Raw genomic sequence first — 19,889 nt, 5'->3', positions numbered from 1 at the left:
CTCAGCACTCTCATCTCATTGCGTTTGTTGCTATTTGTTTCATCCCTTGAAATAATGTTCGTGAAGGAATAGAAAACACTTGGGGTTAAAAAAAGGTACCCAGAGGAAGGTGCTCACAGGGGGGGTAAAAATATTACTAATAAAATTTAAGAATACTGATTTGGCAAGAATTTTTATAATGTTTCATTATTTGCATTTGATGAAATGACAGATTTTCATGTTTAATACAAGAAGCCTAAAAGTATGGGACAAAAATATATAGCCAACCTACATTTATTATAAATTCTAGTTCTGAATACCTTGCCTAATTTCACTAGTTTGCCATTTCATATCTTTGCTCTGTACTGTACTGTGCTCAGTAATTTCCAACTCTCTGTGACCCCATGGACTACAGCTCACCAGGTTCCTCTGTCCATGGGATTTTCCAGGCAAGAACTAGAAAGGGTTGTCATTTCCTTCTCCAGGGGATCTTTCTAACCCAAGGATCGAACCTGTGTCTCTTGCACCAGCAGGCAGATTCTTTACCACCGAGCCAATAGGGAAGCTCATCTATGCTTTTAAAAGTAATAATTCAAACTTTTCATTATCATACATAGAGTTCTTTAAACTAACTCCTAACCAGTGAAGCTTTACTATATAGTCTTACGACCTAACCAGAAAGATGCTTGCTGAAAAAGGCTTCCAATACAAATAAATCTTGATTTGAGTTGATCACGCAAAAAACAACTTCCTAAATATAGAACTTTGAAAACCAACGGATCTAGTGAGTAGGTCAAATCCTTGGGTTAAGCTTACTTGTTCCAATTTTAGAGAGACAGAGGAACTATACCACAGGCACAAAAACGAGCCAGAAAACAGCTTGTCGGTCACTTTGTTCTGGATTAATTAGAACTTGAATTTGATGCATTAAATAACACTCTCGAAAATTAATACCATTTCAACACAATTATAAAAACAATTCTGCTGTATCTGAGGACCCTAGAAGTACATATGTATGTATATGTGTATGACTTTACCAAAAAGTCCTGACATTTGCTAACTGAATCCAGAGGTTAAGACAAGTCACTGTCCACTTGGAAGTCTTTGAAGTCTCATTCTGGCATAATATTAGTCATAAATCAACATACTTCTATCGTTATTTAATGAGAGTCTTAATGTTAGGTCTTAAAAAGCCAAAGTAATTCTATAATATGGAAATTCTGTGAAGAACATATTAGTAATTTAAACTGTATAAATTAAGCTCTAAACAAATATTCTTATGACAGCTTATCTTCAACCGATTAATAAATTCACATTTTATCATGAAATAAAAAAAGTCATTTAACCGACTACTTCTACTTTGCATCCTTCATTAAAAAAAAAAAAAAAAGCTTAAAACTTATCAGGTGACATATATGTAGTGAAAAAGAGGATACCACACCACCCCATCAATGCCCAAATGATCAACAAAAGAATCAAGAAAGCTTGGGCAACAAGTTTTTGGTATAAAACAAAAATCCTCTACTTTTATGTAGATTAAGATATTATGATAATTTTGACAGGTACTGATTATATATCTACTTTATAATAGGGAAATCTAAGCCTTTGGAATATTTTACCTTCTCCAAGAGTCTAATAAATACTAAACAGTCAAAAGAAATGACAAATTGTATTACTCATGTACACTACAGTAACCTACTTTTTTTCTCACAAATATTCAGAAAAATTTAGGAGTTATTTTTATTAAAAATATTTTCCATTTAGGATTGATTGGTTTACCTATTGATTTAAATATTTATTTCCTGGGCCATGTAACATATGGGATCTTAGTTCCCTGACCAGGAATGGAACCCCCCTGCAGTGGAAGTCTTTATCACTGGACAACCAGGGAAGTCCTGCTATTTAGGTTTTAAATTGCTTTTTCATTATATGATTTTTACTTGACAAGTTGTGTGTGTGTGTGCTTAGTCACTCAGTCAAGTCTGACTTTTTGCTACCTCATGGAATGCAGGCAGCCAGGCTCCAATGTCCATGGGATTCTCCACACAAGAATACTGGAGTGCATAGTCATTCCCTTCTCCAGGGGATCTACCTGACCCAGGGATCAAACCCAGGTCTCCTGCATTGCAGGTGGATTCTCTACTCTCTGAGACACCAGGGAAGCCCACTTGACAAGTTGTAGGATGTCAATTTAGAATGTACAAACAAGATAGATGTTGGAGAGAAGTATAAAAACTTATATTCAGATTCTTTTTATTAATTAGGTAATAACTAGGTATATTTTTAACCTATTTTCATAGTTTACTTTTGAAATCTATGATCCATGTAACATACTAATGTTGAGATTTGCTTTTTTGATAAACTTACAAAGAAACAATTATAAAATAAATTATGCTAACCACTGATTTCTGAATAGAGTAGGACTTATGTACATAAGTTTTCTTTTCCTTTACAACATCAACTAACCTTGGTATTTCGCCTTCTTCCCACCGAAATAAAGTAGCAGTAAGGGAATTTTTTCCTGGTAGCCGATCCTTGCAAGACCCAGTTGGATGCAATGGATCACCTAGAAATAAAAAGGCAAAAGGGTTAAGTTCCACTTTCAATGTGCATACAGTTACTCTTTAGGTAAATTAGTATACAACCCACATGACTAGTTCCTAAAACTGTATCCTAAAAATTCATAAACATACTGGAAGGCATTTGCATAGTGGAGAATAAGGATTCCAAATGGAGGCCGGGGAGGGGGGAGTATCTGCAATATATGGATATGGAAGAGAAATGGTCACAATTTTTTTTTTTTAATACTCTCATACTAGAATAAAAGTATGATACATTTAAACACACTATAGCGATAGGTGTGCTTAAAACTTCATTTAAAAAAAAAACTAAGAATTTTTGTAGACTTTAATCTAAATTCCTAGGGTATTCTGTATGAGCCTCAACTAAAATTCTAGTAGAAACCAGATTCCAGATAAAATTCAAAACATACTTTAATACTAATCCTTGAATAAAAAGAAAACAACACAATGCATTCCAAAAGTAATGGCAGTAACAGCGAGTGGAAAGCTGGGGCAAATGCAAATATAATTTGACCAGTAGCTGGAGAGAACTACACTTCTGCTTAGTTATCCCAGATGCATAAACAGAGTCCAGGGGCCATGCTTTGGAAATGGTCTCTAAATGTTGGCAATCTTTTTGTGATCTCTTACGAGGAATTTAAGTTTTCAGATAAACAAAGCTTGAATGAGTGCCAAAGAAAGAATCCCAACATAAAGCATTTTTTTAACTTCTCATTTTATATTGGAGGATATCTGATTAACAATAATGTGTAAGAAAGACACTAAATTTGCAAACCTCTTCAACTAAATTTAATACTTATTTGGTGAGCTTGATCACAAAATTATGTAATTCATTAGACTTACCATCTTTGCTACTTTAACAAAACATGTATCAAACCATGTAAGTGGTTCTCTCTACCTTCAGAAGTTTTTGAAGGCTTTGGTGTTATGCGACAAGAATATTTATATGAAATACTTTTTAAGTTGTAAATTACAAAACAATTATTTTCTAATAAATTTACATGAATGAATAATCTACATGTTTACTAATTACCAAGTTACCTATCACAGTATTAAAATTCACACTTTATCTCCATTTTTTGTATTATTTTATTTTATAAATATATTTGTCATTCTTTTCAACTCTGGATGTTAAAAATGTAATATAAAGTCACTATGGAGAACAGTAAAAAATGCCTCTGATCTAAAAAATATTTAGTCTAAGTAAGTACTTATATATACTTCACTTTAATAATATTTCCATTTCATTTGACAACCGAGTATATAACACAAAATGGTATATGCATACATAATACTAAAATTTCTAAATATTTTTCACTTTTAAATTTACTTTCAAAAGACTACATTATAGATTACATTATCTTGTTTTATAAGATTAAAATATTAAGTTATGCATATATATTTATAATAAGTTTATTGTCCATTTAATTATATATCTGAGATAACGTGATAAAATGTAATACAAAAAATAAGTCACCTACTGTTTCCATTTCAGTATAATCTTTAATCTGTTTTTTTTGAACAAAACAAAAACCTGAAGGTTTATTTAGTAGTGATAAATTAAAACACAAATTTTATTTCATCATACTTGAAATTTCTCTTTTAATTTTCCCCAAAGAAATTTCATAAATTTCTGCCTTCCAGTTGTACCTTCCAATACTCATCTAACTTTTATAACTAAAGTAAATGGCTTACATATATTTGCTAATTAAGACTCTTCTCATGCCTTTTCAAACAAACTTTTGTAAAAAGGACATCCTTTTCCTATAAATACCTCCTGCACATTCTCTAATAAAACATTCTCCATTCCTCAATCCTTCTTGTACTCCCAGCTATATTTGACACTGATAACCAACCTGTTGTTCCCCCAATAACCTTTTTACTTTGGAAGAATTTTAGATACAGAAACGTTACAAGGATAGTATGGTTTCTGAATACTGCTTATCACACCCTTCCCACTGTTAACATTTTATGTTACCACCGTACATCTGTCAAAGAAACTGATACAGGTACATTCTTATTAACTACTACTCACTTTATTTAGATTTCACCAGTTTACCCACTACTGTCCATTTTCTGTTTCAGGGATCTAAAGGAGGATACCTCACTGCAGTTAGTTATCATGTGTCCCTAGTCTCCTCTGCTCTATTTCTCAGTCTTTCCTCATTTTTCATGACATCAACAGTCACGATTACTGGCTAGGTAACCTACAGAATGTCCTTCAATCCGGGTTTGTCAATGTTTTTCTTATGACTAGATTGTCATTATGAGTTTTCGTGAAGAATACCACAATGAGGTATTTTTATGAAGAATATCATGATGATCACACCGTAAAAGTGGGGACATGATATCCAAATAACACTATATCCAATGACTGGGGCTGTTGACCATCAATACTTGGTTAGGGTATATTTTTACAGATTTGATGACTGCAGAAAATCATACCACCATGCAAGTAACATGCAGAATAATTCATCCGAAAAGTTCGCCTATACATTTGTTTTGTAATCAATATTCTACTCTTCTCCAATTCTTGGCAACCACTAATATATTTTCCATTTCTGTAGTTTCACCTTTACCAGAATGTTACATGAATAAAATCATACAATTTGTATATGTCCCTGGTTGCTCAGATGGTAAAAGCTGTCTGCAATGGAGGAGACCCAGGTTCGATCCCCAGGTCAGGAAGATCCCCTGGAGAAGGTAATGGCAACCCATTCCAGTATTCTTGCCTGGAGAATTCCATGCACAGAGGAGCCTGGTGGGCTACAGTCCTTAAGGTCACAAAGAGTCAGACACAACTAAGTGACTAACACATATGCACATACAACTTGTAGTCTTCCAGGTCTGGCTTTCACTTAGTAAATGAATTCAACTTTCATCAATGCTATAGGAATCAATATCATGATGCGTTTCACTGATAAACAGTATTCCACTGCACTGGTATATAACTGTTTATCCAAGGCCCCCACTGAGTGGACATCTTGGTTACTTTAGATTTTTAGCAATTATGAAATAAAGCCATTATAAACATCTGCATACAGGTTTTTGGGTGGACACAGGTTGTTTTCTTCTCTGCACTGGGGTACAGCCAGTTGACAAACAATGTTGTGAGAGTTTCAGGTGAACACTGAAGGGACTCAGCCACACATATACATGTATCCATTCTCCCCCAGCTCCCCTCCCATCCAGGCTGCCACCTAACATTTGGGTGGACTTACGTTTTAAATCACTGGGGAAACATACAGAGTGTAATTGCTCGGTCCTATAGTAAGTCTGTATTTTACATTACAAGAAACGGGCAAACTGTCTTCCAAAGTGACTGCACTATTTTGCCTTCCCACAAGCAATGAGTGAGAGCTGAGGTTCCCATTCTTACCAGCATTTGTTTACTGCTAGTTTTTTGGATATTATCCGTTCTAATAATGTGTAATGGTAGTCCTCTGTGGTTTTAACATGTATTTCCCTTAATGATATAGAATGCTGAAAATCATCTTTTCCTACATTTGCCATCCTTGTATCCTCTTTGTTGAAATTTCTGTTCACGTCTTTTGGCCATTTTTAATGGGGCTGTTTGCTTTCCTATTACTGAGTTTTAAGAGTTCTTTATATATTCTTGGAGAAGGAAATGTCAACCCACTCCGGTATTCGTGCCTGGAGAATCCCATGGACAGAGAAGCCCTGTGGGCTACAGTCCATGAGGTTGCAAAGTTGGACACAACTGAGTGATTAATGCTTTATATATTCTAGATATAAGTATTTTATCAGACGTATAATTTGAAAATATTCTCTTCCAGTCTGTGACTTACCTTTCCATTTTTCTAATATTACTTTTTATAGAAAATTTTTAACTTTAACAAAGTCAACTTGTTAGGCAGATTTTCTCATTGTTTTCTTCTAGAAGTCTGATAATTTTACATTTAAGTCTGTGATCCATTTTGAGTTAATGGATGTGGAATGTGTCTGAGCTCTCTTATTGTTATTTTTTTATTATCTGTTCGTCTGGTTTTTTATTTCCTTTTCATTGCCTTGGGTCTTCTTTGCTGTGCCAGCTTTCTCTAGTTGCAGTGAGTGAGGGCTACTCTTCATTGTGGTGCATGGGCTTCTCATTGCAGTGGTTTCTCTTGTTGCAGAGCACAGGCCCTAGGGCGTGTGGGCTTCAGCAGCTGTGACTCGCAGGTCTAGCTGCTCTGTGGTATGTAGAATCTTCCTGGGCCAGGGATTAAACCTGTGTTCCCTAGCCACTGTACCGCCAGGGAAGTCCTGGGCTCTCATTCTTATTTATGGATATCCAATGATTTCACCACCTAAGGCAAAGTTCTAGATTTGGCAGTCTTTTTTAGTCCCAGGAGACTCAAACTGGGCTGAAACGTCTCAAAGTGGTTCCACTTCCTACTTTGGGCATATCTCTTTTGAAACCCTACTGCCCTCTGTGGAGGATTCCAACCTGTCCAGCAGGTCCTGAATTGCTGTTTCTAGTTCCCTCACCTAGTAAGGCTGTCTCAATGGAGGCAGCCAGGATTAGCAAAACCCCTCAGGGCAAAGGCTGTTTTCAGCATTCTAGTTCCTCTTTTGGCCAGTACTTCTTTACTGTTTACAATCTTTGTGATACATTTAAGATAAAAAAACAAAAACAAAAAAACCTTACCTAGCTCTTAAATTGGTTTTTGTGAGAAGGTTGATCCTATCAACCTAACCCTTAACCTAAACTTAAAAGCTTTTGCACTACAAAGGAAACTATAAGTAAGGTGAAAAGACAGCCCTCAGATTGGGAGAAAATAATAGCAAATGAAGAAATAAACAAAGGATTAATCTCAAAAATATACAAGCAACTCCTGCAGCTCAATTCCAGAAAAATAAATGACCCAATCAAAAAAATGGGCCAAAGAACTAAACAGACATTTCTCCAAAGAAGACATACAGATGGCTAACAAACACATGAAAAGATGCTCAACATCACTCATTATTAGAGAAATGCAAATCAAAACCACAATGAGGTACCATTACACGCCAGTCAGGATGGCTGCTATCCAAAAGTCTACAAGCAATAAATGCTGGAGAGGGTGTGGAGAAAAGGGAACCCTCTTACACTGTTGGTGGGAATGCAAACTAGTACAGCCGCTATGGAAAACAGTGTGGAGATTTCTTAAAAAACTGGAAATAGAACTGCCATATGACCCAGCAATCCCACTTCTGGGCATACACACTGAGGAAACCAGATCTGAAAGAGACGCGTGCACCCCAATGTTCATCGCAGCACTGTTTATAATAGCCAGGACATGGAAGCAACCTAGATGCCCATCAGCAGATGAATGGATAAGGAAGCTGTGGCACATATACACCATGGAATATTACTCAGCCATTAAAAAGAATTCATTTGAACCAGTCCTAATGAGATGGATGAAGCTGGAGCCCCTTATACAGAGTGAAGTAAGCCAGAAAGATAAAGAACATTACAGCATACTAACACATACATATGGAATTTAGAAAGGTGATAACGGTAACCCTATATGCAAAACAGAAAAAGAGACACAGAAATACAGAACAGACTTTTGAAATCTGTGGGAGAATGTGAGGGTGGGATATTTCAAAAGAACAGCATGTACACTATCTATGGTGAGACAGATCACCAGCCCAGGTGGGATGCATGAGACAAGTGCTCCAGCCTGGTGCACTGGGAGGACCCGGGGGAATTGGGTGGAGAGGGAGGTGGGAGGGGGGATCGGGATGGGGAATACGTGTAAATCCATGGCTGATTCATATCAATGTATGACAAAACCCACTGAAATGCTGTGAAGTGATTGGCCTCCAACTAATAAAAAAAAAAAAACTTAAAAAAAAAAAAAAAGAATATTAAAAAAAACCTAACCCATCATTCTGAGGGAAAAAATCCTCCCTGGTTATTTTTCAGAGCACAGCTTGGGTATGGCAGAAGAAGTGCAAACAGTTAAGCCAAAAAAGAACAGCTGGTAAACAACAAGAGAAAAATATGCAAACTTTTGGTTTTAAAAGTTTGGCAATGAAAGAAAAGAAAAAAATCATAACAGAAAGGACAACAGAATTGCAGGAAAAATGCTGGTTTTACTTTATCTTAAGTAGAAGAGAAGGAATCCAGCCAGAATAAAATGCAAAAGATGCTAGACTATTTTAACCAGAAATTCTATTCCTAGGTATATGCCCAAGAGAAATGAAAACATTTGGCTATATGAATATTTGTACATTAATGTTCATAGCAGCATTGTTCATAATAGCCAAAAGAAGGAACCCCAGATGTCTGTCATTGATGAATCAGTAAACAATGTAGTATATTCACACAACAGAGTATTAGCTGGTCGTAAAAAGGAATGAAATACTGATACATGCTATGACATGGATGAACCCTGAAAACATCAGGCTAAGTGAAACCAACATATGATTCCATTTAAATGAGATGTGCAGAATGTGCAGACATAGAGACAGAGGGAGATTAACCGTTGCTAAGAGGTGACGGCATGGGAGGACTGCAGGAGATTGCTAAAGACTATAAGGGCTTCCTTTAGAGGTGCTGAAAAATGTTCTAAATTTGACTGTGGTGATGGATGCACAACTCTGAATATATTAAAAACCAGAGCTGTCCATTTTAAACAAGAGAATTGTAAGGAATAAAGGTGTTACCAAAAAATATTGAGATTCTTTTCCTGATAAAGTCTAAGATATTTTTGCATATTTCTTTCCATTCCTTATCCACTCAGCACTTACTTTTAAGTACACATTATTTTATAAATCATCAATTACATAATACTTGTTTCAAAGCTTTAATTTGAACTCGTGAAATTAACCTTACTTTTCCTCCTTGCTTTTCGGAACTTGACAGCAGCCAGATTTATTAAATTCATTCCATACAGATTGTAGTCAATGAAGAGCTGCAGGAGGTAGGGAATATGCGCTTCATGAGGCTGATAAAATTTATTCATTATGGCTCCACTTTGCAAAAGTTCACATATCCTAAATTAGAAAAAAAGTTATACCATAAAATTATGTTTCCTAAAATGTTAAGTGAAATAATGGTTATACAAATATAGAGAACAAAACATATTACTCTACCACACAAAATTTTCATTTCAATTTTACTCAAAATTTATTTTGGCAACTGAAAGTTTAAATCAAGTTTTAAAGTAAGCTGTAAGCTCTGAGGGAAAATGAGAAAGAATGTCTTAAATGAAGAACATTTTGACTTCTAAAACCAATTTAATGCTAACTATACTGAAAAAGCTAACATGTCCAAAGAAAGGCTTTTAAGATATATTTTTCTTTTAAAAATCCAGAAAAAAATTTTGAAAAGATTATACAGTAATTCTAAAAAGAGGACAAATGACTCAATCCACCACACAGAGATGTTACCACTTTTGGTATTTTTCTTCTCTGAGTAATTTGTCCTTCATATTGGGGGTACAAACAATAGGCAATTATAAATAACATAAAGTGCTATGCAGGGGGAGTATATAAAACATCTAGGAGGGACAATAAGCAGACTGCAGTTTCTGCATAGCCTTATTGGACAGAAGTCTCTAAGCAGAACAATGAACTAGAAATACTTTTTCTCAGACGAGAAGGACCATTTCATCCAAATAAAACTGCACATGTAAAGGGTCACAAGAAAACATGGTTATTCAGGTACTAAAACCACTGAGTGAGGCTTAGTGACAGAGGCTATGGTGGTGATGGTGGGAGAGTAGAGAGGTAATGAGAAGTCAGATCACGCAGAGCCTACTAACGTATTTGAAGAGGTAGTAGAATTTGCCTGTCAAGTGAAGACAGCAAGAAAATTGAAATGACCAGGTTAGCTAAAGAAAGCAAAACACTAGAGACAGAAAGTGAGAGGGTACTGTGAAAAAAGGAAGATGATGGTGGCTTTAACAAGGATCAAGGAAATGTAGTGATTCAGGAAGCATATGAGGAATAAAATAGTCAGGCCTTGATGACTAATTAGATGCGGAGGGTGAGATAGAATATAAGTTGAGGATAATACCTAGGTTAAGCAGCAAGTTGGTGGTGCTGCATTTATTGAAACAGAACGGATTGGAAGAAAATAGGTTTATTTGTGGATTTTTATTTGGAGAAGGAATAAAGACAAATTTGGTTTTAAACAAACTGGAGTTGACTGGTTTTAGACAAACTGGAGGTATACTGGAATGTTTGGGTAGATTTCTATGAAAATATTAGAAATGAGTAATAAAGATGAGGTTAAGGATAATTTTATTAATAGATGAGAGACAGCAAACATATTTTGAGGCACTGTGTATTAGGCACAATTGTTGTCTAAACTTAGGTGCTCTAAATGCTTAATCTCAAGTAATATTACAAAATTATGGTAACTACTATTATCTCCATTTTATAAACAAGGAAGTTGAGTCTTAGATCAAAAACGTACCCAAAGACATACAAATTAAAAAGTGGAAGAGCTAAAATTCAACTCCAATTTTTTCTGATTTAAGCCCTCTTAACTATAGTGCTATTCTATTTATCCAATAGATGGTCTGATACACTGATCAGGAGCTCTGAAGGAAAATTTAAGCTATTGATACACATTTGGAAGCCAAATGCATCTGGATTAAAACAAAAACCATGGCAGCATATAAGACTGTAAAGTGAGGGGAACATATATAGAGAAAAAGAGAAATGCCTAAGACAAAAGTCCAAAGACCAACCACATATATGTTAAAAGAGGACCAACAAAATGATATAAATATGAATGACCAGACAGGTATGAGGAAAACTAGAAAAACGTTTACACCAAAGCAACCTTATTTTAAGGTAGTGTAAGCACTGATGGACATGAGGTCAAAAGGTAAGAGGTGTTAACTGGATTTAACAAGACTGAGGTCATTGATTAAGGCAGGCAATTTGAGTGGAATGGCTAAACTGGCGAGCAGAACTGGAGCTGAGTTAAACAGCAAACGGGAGGTAAGATACTGGACACACAAAGTGTAGCTAAATTCTTCCAGGAGAGCAGTTGGGAGTACGAACGACTCTGAGTGTGAATGTGTGCATGTGTAAAGTTAACTCTTATTATTGTTTAAATGGTGTGGAAAGGGAGAGGGGATAACTGATAGATGAAAGCAAAGGGTCAAAGGGAGTGGATCATGAGCTTTAAAGGTAGGGGTAAATCTCTTCTGCCCTAATAGGCAGTGAGAAGTAGAGAACAGCTGTGAATAGATTTTAAGAATCTCTGACAGAAATTAAAGAGCGCTTTATTCCAATGGTTCTCAAGTTTTTTAGCCCTAGGACTCCTTTTCCTTCTTAAAAATTACTGCTAGCATCAAAAAGCTTTTGTTTATGTGGTTTGTATCTATTGATAATTACCAAATCAAGTTAAAACAGAAAATTTTAAGAGACTCATTTACTAATTTAAAAATAGCAATAAACCCAAGATATATTAACATAAATAACATTGTTTTATTTAAAAAATCTGTTATTTTTCAAAACAAAAACAATTTAGTGAGAAAAACGAATTATTTTACATCTTTGCAAATCTGTTTTAATAGAAGACAGCTGGATTCTCATGTCTGCTTCAACTCAATCTATTCTGAAATACTGTTTCATTGAAACATATAAAGAAAAACCAGCCTTACACAGATCATAATTGAAAACAGGAAAAGTACCTGAACAGCCTTTTCAGGTAAATGTTGATCTTTGTTATTATTACATGGATATGCAATGGGGATGGTGGTTTCTTAAAGTTTAGCAACAACGTGGAAACCATATCAATAAACTTTTTGTTACATATGTAACTTTTATGTTACAATGAACTCTGTTACATAAAAATCTACTGATCTACCTAACACTTTATTTTTACCCATGCATAATTTTCTAATGTCTTGCCCTCCTCATTTGGAAAATATACATTCACTAAGTTATATAAATCTTCTAAATGGTAATATATTTCATTAAACAATATGGAAAAATGTTAATATCATCACCTATCTCATCAAGAAAAAAAAAAGTACTGAAAAGGGGTTAAGTAGAAAGCTTTCACAGTAGAAAGCTCTCCCATAATGGCCTCACTCTCACACATTTCTCCTTGCTTTGAAACTAAAGAACAAATTTCTCTTGGTATTAAACATACGGTCTGGCTAGCAAGGTACTAGGATTATACAAGGCAGTCAATCACCCCTCTATCAACTCCTACAAATTCACTAAATTTAAGGCAGAAAAGAATCAGTTAAGGGGTATAAAACAAGGTCCCTTACCCTTAAAATATCCTTCCTAGAGTCCAAGCTATGGATCTCTCTCTCTTTACACATATATGTACATATTTTGGACTCTTTAATAGTGCTACAAACTATACAGGCCTTTCTTCTAGATTTTCTTTTTATTATTAAAATACTTAAGTGATAGTTGTTCATATTTTTATTTCACTTATCTTTTTACCTTTTCACCATTGCAGGATTGTAAAGATAAATCTTCATAAAGTGTCTTTCCTTCTCATGATAACCATAAAAAGGCCTGAAATACAAGAAATAGATACTTCAATTTATTTTCATCAGAGATGAAATAAAGCAACTTACTGCCCTAATTGGACTTAGCTGGCCTAATTACTTATATTGAACATTATCAACCACCTCCCCCCCAAAAAACAAAACAAAAAACCTCAAAGACTTTTCAATTAAACCTACCACAATGTCCTATTTCATAACACACGAAATCTTGTTACTTCTTTTAAAAAGTTTAAAAATACCACTTTAAAAAACCTGGGGATAAAAAAAAAAAAAACAAAACCTGGGGATAAAAAGAAATAGCAAACTATTTATACTTTAATTTCAACCATCATGGCTCCATTAAAAAGTGGCTCTACTCAGGCCATGCATGTGAAACACAGACCTTCCTTCTGACACTTTCCCCCATTTTCTTCTGTCAGAAACTAAAGCTCTTTATCAACAAAATTCTTTAACTGACAAAGGATACAAATTGCATTTGTATCTCTTCTCCTTATTTGTCTCTATTATTAATTTGAACATCAAAATTAATTTTACAACTTCACTAAGGAGAGACAACTTACCTGTTATACATATGTACATATGTGTGTGTGTGTGTATAAAACACACACCCAAATCAAATGAAACTGTGAAAATTGTGCAGACACAATTTAAGAGATTGAAAAGATCATGGCCTTACTAATAACCTATTTATATTGAGGCTGGGTTCAATTCAGGGTATCAGTCAGCTGCAGTGGGGAAAGAGAGAAGCAAAAATCTGTATGATAGAAGGAGAAACAAGTCCTCAATGCAAGAAGGGATAAGTTGAGCTATCATGTTATATTATTTCAGGAAGATCTGAAACTCTAATAAACAGGCTACCATTTTCAAAGATTATATAATCAGAAACAATATGTAAATAGGTCTGAATTTATAGGCAAAATAGAAAGTATTTGTCTAGAGTTTGTCTATAAATAAGTAGTTGGTTAAATATTCAGGTGGATAAACTCAGGTTCTTTTCATTAAAAAAAATATGTATTTTCCCCTTATGATGGGCACTAGATAGAACTTACCCTCATTAGAATACCATTTTCTCTCTGTCATGTCTGATAGTGTAGTAGCCCTCAAGTATAGAAGTTGACAACACAGTCATTTGAGGCATATTTAAATAACTTAAAAAAAATAAGCTATTCTAAGCCTTTAGGTCAGAATCATCTGTACGTTTTCTGTAAAGGAATTTCTATTAGAAAAAGTCTTAAAAGGTCTTTGTCTCATTCTTGCCACTCACTTGAATCTTATCTCATACCCACTCATCTTTTTTCCTCCAGCCATTCCAAACATTTCAACCCCTTCTAACTTGATCCACTTTCAAGTAACTTGCCACTTCCTCTGCCTACAAAGTAAGTTCTGCCCTGAACCACTGCAAGGCTTACTTTCAATCTGCAGTCAGGCCTCTGCTTAAACTCACCTCCTCTGAAAGGCCTGCACTGACCCTCATTCCCTATCCCCGACCCTTTACCCCCTCTTCAAAAAAAAAAAAAAAAACAACCCACTTCCTGTCCAGTTTGATGCTGTTCACCCCATTTTTGTTGCTATGAAAGGTGAAAGATACATGAATGATCTCATTCTCTTTCACTAGCAAAATTCAACTCTTTATTCCTCCTGCTTTGGTATTTTTCATACACATAAACATAGCTCTTTGTCTAAAGATACAGGGGTTAGGTACACTTTTAGCCAGATAAATGGAAATGAAGAGTTAAATCTGCACTGGTGTGGTCCATGTTATCCTTGTTTTTGCTAAAGATTTTCAGGCTTTTACAGTTAGAATCTTATAAATTTCAAAAGCTGAATACAAGACTATCAAATTTCTACAGTTCTTTGTAAATCTAGGATTCTGCTTTTCTATGTATTCTGCCTCAAAATATAGCCTGCACATTATATAAACTCAAGAGAGTTTAGCTTCTTCTAGCCAAGAGAGTCTCTGTATAATTTAACCTGGAATCCTTGCTTCCTACTGCAATCCTTACTTGCTACTGTTGACTTTACTTGATTTTGCTAAAAGAATTTCTCAACAGGGAGACTCTCTGGAAGAAAGAAAGTAGAATGGAGCAGAGTCTAAGGTAAATATGTTTATACTTAAGTCTAAGGTAGATATGTTTATACTTTAAAAATTGCACCTGATAATTGGAGTTAGTTTTTTAATATAATAATGAGAAGGAAAATGATAGTTTAAAACACTTAATTTAGACAGACTAAGAATCTTTTTATAGACTATTTTCTAGAATCATGGTAGCTAAGTGGCAGGGAACCCCTGAAATGAGCCTAAGGTCATGGTCCTTCCTCTCTCTTAACCTAGCTTCAGGATAATGCACAGTCTAGGAAGACTGGAATTAAGTTCGTACAAATTTTAATTAGACAGCTATATGCAACTTTGTCTACCCTAAGTACACACGCAATATTGAAGGAGTAAAGGCCTCACAGAAGCTATGACGCATGGTTAAGGGGGAAGGGGACCTACATAAAGAAAACAAACAAAACATCAGAACAGGAGAAAAAAGAGAGAGGCAGTCACAAATTAGACTAAATAGCTCATCTTTGCCTCCAGGTTTCTAGATTTCTATTAACTGCTCTTAAAAATATGGCTATGCTTTTAACAAATGCCCATCAAAAATACAAAAAGGTTGGTGACTCATTATTTGTTCCACTAGGTTGTTTGGAGATTCAACTTTGAAACGAGAATATGTATAGCAAAGTCCTCAGAAATCATTAAACATAAAAAATGTAGAATATAAAGCTGATGATTATCTTTAACCTAATTGTTGCTATCATAGGAGGGGTGTGAACCTTCACCTGATTCATTTATTCTATCAAATAGTTATTGAGCCTTCTCTACTAAGTGCTCAACACCATACAAGGTGTAAGGGATATAATGACGGACAGACAAACATGGTCTTTTTTCTCATGAAACTTTCATGCTGGTGCGAGAAAAGCATAAGAACTAATAAACAAAAAATTAAAATAACTGGAAACTATAGTAAGTACTCCCTGGAGAAGGAAATGGCAACCCACTCCAGTGTTCTTGCCTGGAAAACCCCATGGGCAGAGAAGCCTGGAGGGCTACAGTCATGGGGTCACAAAAGAGTAGGATATGACTTAGTGACTACAACAAGAACAATAGTTAAGTACAAAAGGAAACAAAGAATGGGCTAAAGATACAAAACAAAAACATCAACCTATTTTAAGAAGGGAAGTCAAAAAAGTTCTCTGGAGAGGTGAAGGATTTGAAGTACTGGAGAAGGGTAGAGCACTCGAGGAAAGCAAATTGCATGTACAAAGGTGGGCAAGAGCTCAGTATATCAGAGAAACTGTAAGAAGTCCAGTGTTTCTGGATGGAACAGAAACAGGCGTCTAGCTAGGCAGACGATAGGTGTCAGATCAGGCAGGCGTCAGATCACATAGGCTGTGGTTAGAAGCTTAAATTTTATTCTATAAACAATATGAAGCCACTCAAGGATTTTAAATGATTTTAAAAGCACCCAATTTACATTACAAGAAGAGTACTTCTGTAGCTCTGGGGTGAGATAAGAACAGAAGAAGAAAACTCAATTAAAAGGACACTGGTAGTCCAGAGGAAAACCTGGATTCAGGTGGAAGTAGACAGATTTAAGATGGATTTCATAGAGATACATTCAATTCATATGTTCCAGTATTAGCTCCAAACTTTCCTGCCAGCCTGCTCTATCTGCACCAACTCAAAGTTTCATAGTCATCCTTGATTTTTCTCACAAGCCTCATTCAATCAGAGAGCAAATCTTGAGGATTCAACTCTCAGAATAGATCTAGAAGCTGACCAGTTCTCACTACACCCCTGCTACTACCCTTGTTCAAGCATTCATATTTTCTCACCCATATTAATGAAACAAGAGTCCTAATGTTCTCCCTATTCAACTCTTGTGCTCCTACAATCTATTCTTTACACAGGCTAAAGTAACCCTTTCAAAGTTAGATCATGGCTGCTCAAAATCACATAATAGCTCAGAACAGAAACCAACGGCCTTAGAATAGCCTACTTCAATGGTTCTCAAGCTTGAATACGCATCAGAATCAGCAGAAAGCCTCACAAATTTCTGAGCCCCACAACTAGAGTATATGATTCATTAGGTCTAGGATCAGAGCAAAGAATGTATTTTTACTAAGTTCTCAACTGTGTTAGTCTGAAGTCCTTCAAGAAGTTCAACTCTAAATAAGCAAGAAATTAGTGGAAACACCTGTGAAAGAATATGAGGAAGACCTCACGAGAGAGTGGGAAAGCCACCAGACTTAGATACAGGTCCGATATAAGTGAAGGGGAGAGAGAGGGAAGATGAGTGGAAGTGTCTTCTATTGCAATGTGAGTCTACTGAAAGTTCAGAAAGGCTCCCCAAGTGTTTCCCACAAACAGGACTGTCTTAGTATTCTTTTTTTTTTTTTTTTTTTTTTAGTTCTACCAGTTTATTGCTACCAACCCATCTCCTTCCACCCTCGTGCACACATGCTCAGTCATGTAATCCCATGGACTTCAGCCCGCCAGACTCCTCTGTCCATGGATTTTTCCAGGCAAGAATACTGGAGTGGGTTGCCATTTCCTTCTCCATGTCTTAGTATTCTTACTTGCTCAGCCACTGGGTGGGAGAAGCCTATGAAAAATGGCTTCAGCTTACATGGGATGATAAATGGGTTTCAGCGCAGTAGCTGGGGCCATTGTTCAATTATGTTCCTTGTATTTGGAGATCTGATAGTGCATTCTCATGGTGTCAAATCAGATAAAACTGATTCTGGTGATCCACTGGCCAGCATGATTTCCATCCTCTTGTACCTCACTAATCTCATTTTGTCCACTCTCCTTTCCCTCTGCTCCAGTCACCTGGTCTCCATTTTGTTCCCATCCCCCACCTTCAAGTCTTTGCTCATTTACCCTGTCAATGACACCTTCCCTGATCACCCTATACAAAACTGACACCAGTCTACTTCTCTAACCCACACTAATGATCCTTATCTTGCTCTACATATTTTATTGTACAGCACTAAGTATCACGTAATAAGTCAATAAATTTATTTCATATTATATTCACTGGTTATTTCCCATTGGTTTTGCATTACTACAATGTAACTTCCACAGGGGCAAGGATCTTTGTTTTGTTCACCAGCATATCCCAAGCACCTAGAAGAGTGCCTGGCACATAAAAGGTGCTCAGTAAGTAGTTGATGAATGAATTACATCAATTTCTACATTAATGTACAAATGATGAATTTCTACAGTTCTAGGAAGCAGAGAAGTGGAAAAAGTTAAAACAAAAATCACTGTTAACCATTTATCTTTCATTGCAATAAAAACTGATTTTAAAAGGTTATACTAAGAAATTTCATCCCAGTTCCATTAGAGTAGAATTAAGGGAAAAATGAACAGAGTATATCTGAATTGGATATATTTTCTTTTAACTGGAATAACAATATAAATACATAGAAATAGAAATTTAAAAAGATGTCATCATATACTTACATTCCCGATACTAATGACACCTTGAACACGTGCTGAGCAGTGGAAGATGGATTGCCTAAAGCCACATTAAGTGCTCTGTCCATACTGAATGCCATCTGAGACAGATAGCTTTCTGGCTGCTGTCCATAACCATCATATGGCACATAGAGGTAAGGAAAGATGCCATGCAGATGAAGACATGTCTTCTGACCTAAAATGTAACACATTGTAAAGTTTAGACTGGAGATGCATTTTAAAACCTTAACATTACAAAGCTCAAAATACAAGTCCTTTAAATGGTCTAATGACAGCCCAGCTTATCTGAGGGAAGGGCTGAAGAAACTAACCCATAGTTAAAGCCACCTGTATTGACTATATCTCACAACAGAACATTTGGAAGCATTTTATAAATATAAGCATTAGAGCATGATTTAAATAGTAGTTTTGGTGAAAATATGTTGGAATACTTCATCTTCACAATCTAACTACTTTTATGTACTTCACCAAACTGCCCTATAATACCACATAACACAGTGTTATGAAGCTTACAAAAATTCACTGAAAGTTTACTAAATAAATCAGTTAATGTCTATCTTCACATTCCAGTGGGTGGAATTTTGCTATGCAGAGGGGGTAGTTGGGAAGAGCAAAAATGAAATTCTGCTGTTAGGAAAAGAAAATCAAAACAGACAAAAACAAAAGACAATCCCTACAGATCAATTGTCTGTAATGGACTTCTGGATATCTAATTTGCACATTTGGTGAAGTGGAACAGGGAAGACACAATGAGGGAAAAAAACAAGCATGCACACTTTCCAGGAAGTCATCATATTAGGCAAGGTGCAGAAAGGAAAAAAAAAAAAAAGGTGCAGAAAGGGCAAATGGTGCTGATTTGCCAATAAACAATCCCATACAGCCATGATAAGGAAGGTAATGTGAGTGAGAACCCACTAAACAAAGTGCTACAGAAACAGTAATGTATCCGTGACAAGGTTAAGTAACAAAAAGCAGATGCACTATTACTCTCATGAATCTGGCAGGACTGTATAAAAGCCGTTCCCGTCCTCAGAACATTGTCCCTTGTTCCCCCTGGGCATGTGCCATTTGTCCAATACAAACACAGAGGAAAACAGCAGTGATGGAAGAACACACCCATTTTCTCATTCTGTCGCTATCATGTACTGCCCTGCCAACACTATCCTAAGGCTTCTCCCCCACCTCTTATCCCACTCCTGTTTCCTGGCTTTTTCTTTCTTCAGAAAAGTTTTTGTTTGACCACTATTTCCAATTTATAATTTAGAGAGATTTACATAAAATATATACAAAAGAGTTTCATGTTCTGTTGATATCTTGTAT

General features: G+C 35.7%; 1 protein-coding gene across 3 annotated transcripts in view; it reads right to left on the bottom strand.

Annotated features, from left to right (window-relative positions):
- Nucleotides 1–19,889, bottom strand: part of REV3L (REV3 like, DNA directed polymerase zeta catalytic subunit) — a 178,972-nt gene that overhangs the window by 99,285 nt on the left and 59,798 nt on the right. For all 3 annotated transcript variants that reach the window (XM_061131892.1, XM_061131893.1, XM_061131894.1), the window contains 4 exons: nt 18,555–18,744; nt 12,972–13,046; nt 9,385–9,545; nt 2,446–2,545 (listed from right to left, as the gene is read on the bottom strand). In XM_061131892.1, coding sequence (XP_060987875.1) covers nt 2,446–2,545; nt 9,385–9,545; nt 12,972–13,046; nt 18,555–18,744 — 526 coding nt within the window. The remainder of the gene's footprint in view (nt 1–2,445; nt 2,546–9,384; nt 9,546–12,971; nt 13,047–18,554; nt 18,745–19,889) is intronic.

The sequence above is a fragment of the Dama dama genome, chromosome 28 (assembly GCF_033118175.1).
Source record: "Dama dama isolate Ldn47 chromosome 28, ASM3311817v1, whole genome shotgun sequence".
NCBI lineage: Eukaryota > Metazoa > Chordata > Mammalia > Artiodactyla > Cervidae > Dama > Dama dama.
This window is presented reverse-complemented; position numbering and strand designations above follow the sequence as displayed.